This window comes from Pelecanus crispus, chromosome 2 (genome assembly GCF_030463565.1).
Source record: "Pelecanus crispus isolate bPelCri1 chromosome 2, bPelCri1.pri, whole genome shotgun sequence".
Lineage (NCBI taxonomy): Eukaryota > Metazoa > Chordata > Aves > Pelecaniformes > Pelecanidae > Pelecanus > Pelecanus crispus.
In genome coordinates this window covers 16,974,895-16,987,133 of record NC_134644.1, presented here as the reverse complement: position 1 = coordinate 16,987,133, position 12,239 = coordinate 16,974,895, and the positions used below count along the sequence as shown (strand labels likewise).

Below are 12,239 nucleotides of genomic sequence, written 5' to 3'. Positions count from 1 at the left end.
CAACTGCCTATTTTTGAAGGCATCAAGATAAGTTATATTTTACGTGCCATAAATACAGCATGCAAATACACATTCCTTTCAAGAAAAGCTGCAGCATGCTCACTGCAATTTCAAGATTGGAAGGAGCAGATTCCTAAGTGAGGATTACCCCAACTGCACCAGAAAGAGGAACAAAACTGAGTCAGATCACCAGCATGTAATGGAATTGTTAACTTCTGACATCTCGGATTTCTCTGAATACTCTCCAGGTAGTAAAATGCCGTAAGTACTAAAAAGATGAGAGCTATCAAGGTCAATATTCACTGTGCATTTTTCTGAAGATTACTCGTTTTAGAAAAATCATCCTTTGCTAAAACTAAAAAAAAGTTTTACACTTAAGTTCCCATCTTCCCTTGTGAAAAACCTTTGAATGACCTCAAGCAAGAAATACAGTTAAGGCAAGAAAAGTTACACTGAAGACTGTCAGTAATTTCTTATCCCAATTTCATACCGATTTTTGATTGAGTTCATCACTAAGCAGTTCGTATTCCTTTGCCTTATCTTCTACTTCCTGAGACTTCTGATCATAATTGACAGCTAATTCTTCAAGGGCTTGCAGCACCTCTTTCACTTCCTCTTTAGAGGCATCATTTTCAGCCTGAAGGCGATTCAACTCTGCTTGCAGGTTGTCTTGGTCCCGTCTGGTTGATGCTAGAAGCTGCAACATTTAAAGATTTATTTAAAATTACAACAACAAATAATCATCAAGAAAATTCCATGTATAAGCTGAATCTTATTAAAGCTTTTAGCTACTACAATAGCTTATATCTACATTTTTAGTGTCTAGCATCACGCAATAAGGATGCCGTGGACGGGTACAGTGAGAATATAATGAACAATTAAATTTATCATCTATATGCATAGTCCTTTAGCTTTTAAAGTATTTTCTATAAATGCATTTTCTATAAGTACAATATAAATACAATGTTTCTATAAATACATTAGCAACAAAAGGAGGGCTAAGGAGAATCTCCATCCTTTACTGGATGTGGGGGAAAACATAGCGAAAGAGGATGAAGAAAAGGCTGAGGTACTTAATGCCTTCTTTGCCTCTCTCTAATAGTAAGACCAATTGTTCTCTGGGTACCCAGCCCCCTGAGCTGGAAGACAGGGATGGCGAGCAGAATGAAGCCCCCATAATCCAAGAGGAAATGGTTAGTGACCTGCTACACCACTTGGACACACACAAGGTTATGGGGCTGGATGGGATCCACCCAAGGGTGCTGAGGGAGCTGGTGGACCTGCTCACCAAGCCACTTTCCATCCTTTATCAGCAGTCCTGATTAACCAGGGAGATCCCAGTTGAATGGAAGTTAGCAAATGTGACACCCATCTACAAGAAGGGCTGGAAAGAGGATCCAGGGAACTACAGACCTGTCAGTCTGACCTCGGTGCCAGGGAAGGTTACGGAACAGATCATCTTGAGTGCCACCACATGGCATGTACAGGACAACCAGGTGATCAGGCCCAGTCAGGGTGGGTTTATGAACAGCAGGTCCTGCTTGACTAACCTGATCTCCTTCTATGACAATGTGACCTGCTTAGCAGATGAGGGAGAGGCTGTGGACACTGTCTACCTATACTTTAGTAAAGCCTTTGGCACAGTTTCCCACAGCATTCTCCTGGAGAAACTGGCTGCCCATGGCTTGGATGGGCATACTCTTCATTGGGTAAAAAACTGGCTGGATGGCTGGGCCCAAAGAGTTGTGGTGACTGGAGTTAAATCTAGTTGGCAGTCGGTCACAAGTGGTGTTCCCCAGGGCTCAGTACTGGGGCTGGTTCTGTTTAATATCTTTATCAACGATCTGGACAAGGGGACTGAGTGCACCCTCACTAAGTTTGCAGACAACACAAAGTTGGGCGGGAGTGTTGATCTGCTTGAGGGTAGGAAGGCTCTACAGAGGGATCTGGACAGGTTGGATCGATGGGCTGAGGCCAGCTGGATGAGGTTCCACAAGGCTAAGTGCTGGGTCCTGCACTTGGGTCACAACAACCCCATGCAATACACCAGGCTTGGGGAAGAGTGGCTGGAAAACTGCCTGGCTGAAAAGGACCTGGGGGTGTTGGTCACCAGCCAGCTGAACATGAGCCAGCAGTGTGCCCAGGTGGCCAAGGCAGCCAACAGCTTCCTGGCTTGTATCAGGAATAGTGTGGCCAGCAGGAGCAGGGAGGTGATTGTGCCCCTGTACTCGGCGCTGGTGAGGCCGCACCTGGAATACTGCATCCAGTTTTGGGCCCCTCACTACAAGACAGACATTGAGGTGCTGGAGTGTGTCTAAAGAAGGGCAACGAAGCTGGTGAAGGGTCTAGAGCACAAGTCTTACAAGGCATGGCTAAGGGAACTAGGGTTGTTTAGCCCGGAGAAATGGAGGCTTGGGGGAGACCTTATTGCTCTCTACAACTACCTGAAAGGAGGTTGTAGCAAGGTTGGTGTTGGTCTCGTTTCCCAGCTAACAAGCAATAGGACAAGAGGAAATGGCTTCAAGTTGCGCCAGGGGAGGTTTAGATTGGACACTAGGAAAAATTTCTTTACCAAAAGGGTTGTCAAGCATTGGAACAGGCTGCACAGGGCAGTGGTTGAGTCCCCACTCCTAGAGGTATTTAAAAGATGTGTACATGTGGCACTTGGGGGCATGGTTTAGTGGTGGATTTGGCAATGCTAGGTTAATGGCTGGACTTGATGATCTTAAAGGTCTTTTCCAACCTAAACAATTCTATGATTCTATGATTCAAAATGGAAGCGATTACAAATCAAGACACATAAGGACAGCAACTGGAAATGGACGTGGAATATTGCAAGTTCTCAAAAAAGCCACTGAACGCTAGTCGTGAGTCTGAAATTGCCAAAAGGCTAGGGACTAATCTTCCAGCATTTTAACATTGTCTAGTTATTCTTCAGTGGCTAACAAAGTGAGCAGTTGCTAGAGAGGCAGATTTATTTATTTGAATAAGATTAAACAGTAGCTCCAGCTTCCTGAGTCCTCAACCCATTTCCTTCTTGCCATGTACACAAAGTGTTTTTTTTTTTTTTAAATCTTTGTGCTATATAGAATTATTTTATCTAATATCTTGGCTAAATTAAGTTAACAATTTCATTATTAATAGCTATTTTCCCCATTTAATTAAGTTACATCACTGGCAACATGTGCGTACAAATTGTTTGAATATTCTAGCAAGTATGGTCTGAAGCAACACATAGATACTTACTTTTTCATTATGGGCCACTACATTTCCCTCCTCCCCCTTCTCTCTGTACAGCAACTGACCAAAAGTAAACCTTAAAACAGCTTTCTTACAGTAAATCAAGGTATCTGCAGTTTTGACAAACTGCTGACTTTGCACAGGGAAAACAACTGCCAATGTCTTTGCATAAAATATTTGAATTCCTTCAATCTTCATGCATACTTACGGTTCAAGTAAACTGGTTTAAGTTTAGCCATTACCGCAGTGTAAGTGGGGGGAATGAATAGACAGAGCATTTAGATAAGGAATGAAAAGAGAACCACTGTACAGCAGCAAGCCACCATTCTACTCCCTGGTCATAAACTGCGACCTATTCAGAACATCTCAGATTTCTTTAAAGGAAAGACAAACAAAAATAGAATAAAGACGCAAAAGCAAAACTCACCTCTTCCTGATCCAACATTTGTGTTTTCAGTTTTTCTACTAGTTGGCTCTGCTGATTGATTTCCTCATCCTGCAGTTGAGGTAAGACTGTGTTCAATAAACTGACAAATACCACTCAGGAAAAATAATCTAAGAGACAGTAGATGTTAGGCATCTAACTTTTCCATGTTCCGAGACAATTATACAACTGAAAGCAATAAAAGTAAAAAAATAAGCCTTCTGATTTCACTGGCTGATCCATTAGGCTCTTAACCTGGCATGTATGTGTAAAACACCACACTTCAAAGACAAAACTCTCATACCTGTGCTTTTGCAAGACTTCTCCAACTAGTTCTAACTTCCAAGAAACAATTAAGATACTTTTTTTCTCTCCAAATGTAGTACTACTGCTTAAATTTAAAATTATGTTCAAATAAAATATACATAACATGGGAGGAAAAAAACCTGCAGTTTTCAAATTACTCATTTTCCTGCTTTCTCATTATTTTCCTTCTTCTGGTACAGTATTATTCCAAATGAAGAGCTAGGAATGTTCTACACCCAGAAAGCAGAAATACCGTTGAAGATTATCATTAACTTTTCCTTCCTAACTTTCATTTCTGTCTCGTTTTCTACGTACCAATACTTTAGTTCTGAGGACATTTTTCAGTAGTTTCAGCAAAGGGAAGTGAGCATCCATTCTTAGTCGCTCTCTTAGCACCAGATAAGGCAATTTTGATTTCTCTTAATCAGAGCTTCAGAATCAGAGTAGACATTCCCAGCAAATATTTAATAAGCTGTACTAACAAGTGAAGACTAGCAAATTAAATATTATATAATATAGTTCAAGATGTATTTCCAAGAGGTCTTACATTAAATAAGAATGGCATACCTTGTCATCCAGTTGTTTGTATAGTTTGGCAATTTCTTCCTCACATTTTCTTCTCTCAGCATCAGTGAAATTGCCAGTTACTCCAATTGTGGTAGCTGGTTTATCATTAATAACAGTAATATCCTTGTCCACTGCAAAAGCTTCTAAGTTGGCCTTCTCCTTGTCAAACTGTTCATCAACTGGTACAGTCTCCCCTTAAAGAAAAGATTATACTTAGTTTTAGTACAGTCAGCCATGAAATATCTTCCACAAACTTAGCCTTGAGAAGTACTGCATACTCCCTATTAACAGTACTGCTCCATGGTTAATAAGCAATCAAGTTCACATGACTATGTGGCAAAAAAAAAAAAAAAAAAGACCACCAGATCATCCAAACTATCTCCTGCTTACCACAGAACATGTTTCATGCAGTTACTCTGCTATGAGCTCCAAATCTCACATCAAACTATCTTCTAGAAAAGCACCTAACTTGCCCTGAAGACAGAAAATCCTTCCTTTTCCCTTGGCAGTCTGTTTTGCTAGGTAGCCATATTTACTTTTAAATTCCTTTGCTTCTAATTTAAAATACTTGTTCAATTACACTTTTATCCTTTTATGTTCATTAAGCCTTTTCTGATGAGAACACTTCACTAACTTCACACACAAAACATACCACACACACTAATCAAGGCACTTCTCTGGTAAATTAAACCAAATTCCTTAGCACCTTATTACAAAACATTTTATGCAGTCCTTGAATGGTATGGGCTCTTTCCAACACTCCAGTATCTTGTGTCAATATTCTGGAAGAACTACACTTAACACTTCAGGTGTGGCCTAATACCAGCTCTATAAAAGACTTTTTGGGTGGGTTTTTTGCCTATTAGCATGTTTAAGTTTTAAACAAAGACAGTATCTTGTGATACTGATTTGAGTTAGAAAACCAAAACAGGAAATTTTACTCAGTTTCTGCATTTACAATTAATATCATTTTTTTCCCTCCGCTCCAAACTTTTTAGAATGTATGTAACTCTAGTTCTGTAGTAAACTAAGTGTTGAAGAACCTAATACCAGTATACTTCCAGACATTTTTGCCATTATGTGATTATCAGAAGTTGTTCCAGTTGCAATACAGTGAAAAATATGAAGTTCCAATGTCAACTGACTATCCTAGCTATTATAGTGGGAATATTAATATTCCCACTACTGCCTTGCATAGTGCTCTTAGTTATTTTTGGTATCCTGAATACCAATTCGGCGTCTATCGTCTTGCCTAAAGTTTGCAGAACAAGAATATAATTGCTTCTCACCATTCCGCCATCTGTTGAGTTCATTTTCTAGCCACTGTATGGTGTTACGCAGAGTCTTGTTTTTCTCTTTTTCCTTCTCATACTTCTTCTTCCATTGTTCTGCAGTGAGCTCCACATTGACGCAGACTGTGTTCTTAATGGTCTTTGCTCTGCATAGAAAGAGCAAAAAGCTCTGAAACTTTTTTTTTTAAAAAGAAAACAATTAAAGGCTCTTCAATAAAATTTCTACATATCATTGGTGAAAGAGTAAACAATTCCCACCTCTTCCAAAAGCTTATTTCTACTCCCTGCCAACTTACTATTCTTTCAATTGGATTGATACAACTGTTAATGGACAGAGCAATAGCATAAACTTTGGGAAGGCTGAAAAATCTCAGGTTGTTTGAGTTGGAAAAATTCAGCTGCATACTCTCACCTGAAAGAATTCAAGTCAGGACAGTGCACAGCTTTGAACAAAGGGTAGCATTCACCACACCTAGCAAACGTTTCTCCAATGGAAAGCGTAATACTTTGAGGGTGTAAACCATCAAGCTTATTTAAGAAACAGCCCATTTCAACATAAAAATCCAGTTGTTAGATCTCCATTAACCAAAAAGGTATACAAGCTATCAAGTTCAGATTGATTGTCTACACAATGGTAAGTAGAAATTCCCCCTACCCCCATATTATAACTCCTATAAGCATCTTTCTGCAAAGTCTTATTGGGACTGATGACTACCAAAAGGCACATGATTTCCAACTAATTTATGTGATATTTATCTAGCCTTCAGTTAATACAGCTGAGGGTTTCAGCTTAAATTTAACACCTCTAGAAGGCTGAATTAATATACCAGACTATGGTAGCTGAGACAGAAGTGTACTCTAACTCCTGAAGAAGTCAAGACCATGAGGCAGTGAAACTACAGAGCTACAGCTGGAAGACACTTCCCAATAGCTCATTCAAGAAATACTAAGAGGAAAGGAAAGGACCTCCTAGATTCTAAAGAAAGACCAAAAAAAAACCTCCACTGTTGCAGAATGCAGTCATTACTCCACCTCCACTAACTACCCATATTCTGCCAGGCTTTAAAGAAGTTCTGAAGTCATCTAGTCTACTTTCCATAATAAAAGTCTTCTCTGAAGATTTTCTTTTCAGATTCTCTGAAAAGACCTGTAGAAAACTATCTTGTTGAACTAAAGTGGAAGAGGTACGCTAACATAGAAGACCAGATAAACTAAGTGAAATGCTGACAGCTTTTGTAATGTGCTCCAGTAAATGAAGTGATTAAATCTAGCAATCGGGAACTGAAATATTACAATGAAGCATTAATAATAGAGTGGCAAAGAAGAGATACCTAACAAAATACCAAATCTGAAATGGGTACTTATAAATTCAATTACAAATGATACAGGAATTTAGAAGCATTAACTCAAATGTTACTGGAAGGCTAGATACAGGAAACAGACCAGAAGATGTAATTTAGCACGCTATCAAAAGAAAGGCTAGCAGAGGACAGGCTGTCCCAGCACATAAAGAAAATTCATTCCTCCCTCCCTCCACAAAAAAAAGAGGAAAAAGAAAAAGAGGGGAAAAAAGAAAAAAGAGAAAAAAAGAAAAAAGAAAAAAAGAGTATTAATTACCCTCCAAGACTATACATTAAACTGCATTTTGAACCAAACTATACACTGTCTTCTTCAGGATCCTGTCCAGTTTAAGGATTTTTATATAGATAAGATAGATCACAACACTTAGCCACGTGTGCACTGAAGACTTACAGAAAGTAAATATTCTAATTAGTTTAGTTCAGGAATCTTAATGGAGTAACTCATTTATTTCTCATTCTGCATTTATTTCTGAGCATAGTAAGAGAAAAATATTAAGCCATTTACTCACCTTTGGCCAAACAGAAGAGTAGATTTAGTTTCAGATTCATTGTATGAAGATGGAGAACAGCAAATAACAATAGTGGTTCTGCAATTACCCCCTAGTGAATCTTGAAGGATTCTGGTCATTTTGCTATCACGATATGGAACATAAGTCTACCAAGAAAATGTTTAAACGAATCAGTCATGGTTTTTCAGACACATTATTTAATTTGTTTAAATAAGAGCTAAGCTTTTGCTAGGTATAACTTAATTAGAAAAACATTAAATTCTACTTTAACTCATAAAACGTAAGACTGAACACACATGGGATGACATAAAATCATAATTCCGTGTTTGGTAACTTCTAGAATACAAGAAAACTGTCAATATGATGCTTAGGTCCCTCAACATTAAATGTAACTTTATTATTCAGTATCAATACAGTACAAGAATAACGGCCATTTACAATGCATTGATGCAACTGGATTATTTTTAAAAGACTCCATGCGTATCACCGAGATCAGTAAAGAATTTCTGCATAATACCATGTTCAGAGATGCAAGCCTTTAACCCTGAAGTTTAAAAATACAAAAGAGAACACTTACACTGCTTTCAGCCAAAGCCGAGATGACGTTTCCAAGAGCAGACAAAGACTTGTTGATGTTCTTAGCCTCATCCAGCACAGCACCTTCTGCTCCAGTTTTACTAACCTATACAATATTTCAGTAAATTACTAAATACATCTTCAAAAAACACCTTCCACACTTAAAACAAAACTTGAGTAATTTTCCCACTTTTAAGTCAGTCTCCCTGACTGTGAGGTACTCACAAGCACCTTGGATTACAATAAGCAAACTCTTCCTCAGACTCTTTCCCTGACTCACCATCAGTTTTTCATTCAAAACACAGTGTCTGAAGATGTTTCCAATTCTTTAAACTGAAGTTAATATTTTCCCTGCAAAGTACGCCCTTTCATAGAAGACAAATGTATAGTTAAAAACTTCTATCAAATAAACAACTTCAAAAGTTGCTTGAAGTTTGTCAAAAAGTTTGAATTCCTTCAAGTAAAAGGAAACAAGCATTATGAATAATTTACAATATCAAAGCAACCAAGAATTAGAACTCTGTCTTAATAAGAAGGTCTATATAGTTTGTCCAGAGGTCATCCTTAAAAAAACCCAATAAAACAAAAAAAAAACCCAAAAAACAAAGAAAACCCCACAACAACCAAAAAAATCAAACCCCAAACAAACCACACCACCATTCTCCCACCACCCCACCCCCCCCCGAAAATACAGCAGAGTCTATATCAGCAACAATTTGTGAGAACAGATTTTAAAGACTGAATGTGGCCTACGTGCGTGCTCTAGAAATTTAAGCAGATATCAGTAGAAATATGAAAAAAGTCCTACCCTGACACCATTCTATTTACCTTAGCTCTTCCGTCTCAAGGGCTGAATTTGACTTCTAGTTTTATAACCCTCCCTTTACTATTCTCACCAAACTGTGATCATGACTACAACTAAGCAATTCCATTTGCCTATGTTTAAACCAAATGAAGACAAGGAATCAAAAAGCCTCATGTACTTCAAAAAGACTGGGAGAAGCACAAAAGCAGAGTTTGAAATAAACAGTGAAAGGAATAAAACTACAGAGAAAGGAGACCTGCAACCCAGCCCTTTCCTTTAACTTTGTTCTCACTTTAATGCTTCATTTCATTCTCATAAAAAAAAAAAAAAAAAAGGAAAAAAGACCACTACTAAGAAACACATTTCAGAATAAACACAGGATCAGAGACAACAATAAGGCCATAGAACAATGACACAGGAAAGACAACAGCAAGCAGAAAGGACTGAAAACGATGGGGATCACCCCAGAAGCAAAGATGAAAAGAACATAAATCCAGCTCTTAAAAGGCTAAATTACAGTCTATAAGTGATAGAGAATAAGCAAAACGGTACATATTTCCTCCCTGCTTTAAGCCACTGACACAGGAAAGCAAGCTGTCATTTTAAACAGTGTTAACCAGAATTTCAAATTAAGAAACTTGGCACCACTAAATAAGAAAATTCAGGTATTTCACATCCATGAAGATCTTTTTATCCCAGTAGCTGGCTACCCAAGACACCTGTACACTTTTTTGCTCTCACAGATATCAAGACTGAACTCTAGCCTACTTCCCCACCCTATTCCATATTTACAAACCCTTACTGCAGAAACACAGATCAGCTTAAAGAGGTAGCATCTAATAGCCAACCCAGAGTAGGATTCAGAAACACATTATAAAGTCAAAATTAAAACACTTCAGAAGGGACAAGTGAACAATCAGTATTAATGTAAAATATTTGATTGTAAAGAAGAACTGGAGTTTTTCAGAGCAGAAAAAGAAATTCAGAATTACCTTTTCACTACCTGCCAAGTCCACAAGGTAAAGTTTTCCACTTAGTTTCTGTTCTGTTTGAGTATTCTCTTGTTTCACATTAATAAGAAAAATACTATGACTTCGGGAGCTGTGTTCATTCATATCTATAATGCGAAATGTATAAGTTGTCAAAAATATCTGTACAACCAAACTAACTTAACAAAACAGTATCTTCCCACAGCGAAGCAACAAATCTAAAGCTAATGAAACTGTATAGAGTAATCTCTCAATGACAAAACTAGAGGCAGCAAAACCAATAGTATCATCTAATTGAGTAACAAAGAGCCTCCCTTGGGCTTCTATTATACCACATAAGCTTGCTGATAAGATTTGCTAGTCAACTATGGATTTCACACATTTAATTTACTTTATTAGAACAGAAAGCACATTTACATTCTGACACCAGAACATATTCTTTTTTTTTTTTTTTTTTTGTAGATTTACAATGTATCACATTTTATCCTTTTGTGAAAACTTGAACTAGATGGTCATAATCTTTGACCCCTTTCTGGTTTAAATACCTACTGCTCCCTCTGCTGTGAAACATGCAGAGTAAACAAGACTTACTGAATTTAAAGAATGATTTTAATTCATTAATAAAATCTAAGCTGACTGCAATCTGAAGGAGAACATCTACCTGAAAGAAGGTTGTAGTGAGGGGGGTGTTGGTCTCTTCTCCCAAGTAGTTAGCGATAGGACAAGAGGAAATGGGCTCAAGCTGTGCCAGGGGAGGTTTAGATTGGATATTAGGAAAAATTTCTTCACGGAAAGGGTAGTCAAGCATTGGAACAGGCTGTCCAGAGAGGTGATGGAGTCACCATCCCTGGAAGCATTCAAAAAATGGGTAGACGTGGCACTTCGGGACATGGTTTAGCCTACCCTTGATTAGTTTAGTGTGGACTTGGTAATGTTAGGTTAATGGTTGGACTGGATGATCTTAAAGGTCTTCTCCAACCTAAACGATTCTAGGATTCAATGATCTACCTACTACTTCTTCCTTTTAACCAAAAATCCTCACAGGCCTAAAAGGACCAGCTTATTGATGCCACAGAAGCAGCTCAACATAGAATAATATCCTTCTATCCAAATTTCTGTTATTTCTCTGTTACTTAGTCAGGTCCGCACTTCAGAACCTTACTACCTAGGAACAATGAAGTGGAAGTGCAGGACTGAGTCATTCCTTAAAAGGAATGTCATATTTTTATTTTTGATCCTTAACCAAAGAAATTAGAAGAAAAATATTTTATTTTATTAATTACTGTATATTCTTTCTTTTCCTGAATAAAGAACTAGACACAGGAAGATTGTGAAACCCACCCTCAAACTGGCTGTCAAAGATTTCTGATAGTCACTTCAGTTGCTAAGAACTGAAGTATTATTTTGCATGCACCTCATCTTTCCTTGTTTTGGGGGGTTTTTTGTTTGTTTTGGGGGGGTTGGTGGTTGTGGTTTTTTAAACCCTCTATCATTTCCTAATCCTGCTTCTTGTGCGAATTCAGAGACCTATGACATGGCTCCTTGCAACTCAGTTGCATGCCACAGGTCAAAGAGCTTGGGACATTGGGATGCTGCTTAAATCTGCAGCATGTCTGAATATATAATCTGACCAGCTTTTCTTAGAATACGCAATAGAATGGCCAAACTGTAGACAAGCCACAGTGCCTTACTCACAGATTCATAGGTTAATTGAAATAAATGTCACAAACTAGGATTGTGCACAATTACTAACGCAGAACTACACCTTTTTCTCCAATGATTCAGGGCTCCTCACTGATCACTTACTCTCTCCTTTCAATCCAAGTCTAAGTAACAACATCTAACAAGAAATTATTTTCAATACTTGTTTCTGAAAGAGATGCTGAAACTGCTTATGCTAGACCTTTTCAAAAGTTTGAATTATTTAGCTCACTTTTTGACTTCCTTACTTCTTAAGGCATACCAGAAGCAAATTGATAAAGCACTAAAAGGAGACAAAAGATAATACTTACTTGTAACTGCTACATGTCGGTTTGATTTTCCTTCATCTATAGTATCCATAACTTCTTCTGGACTACATACAAAACGCTCTGTGCAACCCTTTAAAAAAAAAAAAAAAAAAGGGAAAAAACCACCACATCAACAAACCAGAAGTAAATGACCTACACTA

General features: G+C 38.0%; 1 protein-coding gene across 3 annotated transcripts in view; it reads right to left on the bottom strand.

Annotated features, from left to right (window-relative positions):
- KIF5B (kinesin family member 5B) overlaps nucleotides 1–12,239 on the bottom strand; it is a 38,585-nt gene that overhangs the window by 14,234 nt on the left and 12,112 nt on the right. For all 3 annotated transcript variants that reach the window (XM_075704721.1, XM_075704723.1, XM_075704722.1), the window contains 8 exons: nucleotides 12,082–12,169; nucleotides 10,073–10,197; nucleotides 8,277–8,381; nucleotides 7,700–7,845; nucleotides 5,827–5,975; nucleotides 4,538–4,731; nucleotides 3,668–3,736; nucleotides 491–697 (listed from right to left, as the gene is read on the bottom strand). In XM_075704721.1, the coding sequence (XP_075560836.1) occupies nucleotides 491–697; nucleotides 3,668–3,736; nucleotides 4,538–4,731; nucleotides 5,827–5,975; nucleotides 7,700–7,845; nucleotides 8,277–8,381; nucleotides 10,073–10,197; nucleotides 12,082–12,169 (1,083 nt within the window). The remainder of the gene's footprint in view (nucleotides 1–490; nucleotides 698–3,667; nucleotides 3,737–4,537; nucleotides 4,732–5,826; nucleotides 5,976–7,699; nucleotides 7,846–8,276; nucleotides 8,382–10,072; nucleotides 10,198–12,081; nucleotides 12,170–12,239) is intronic.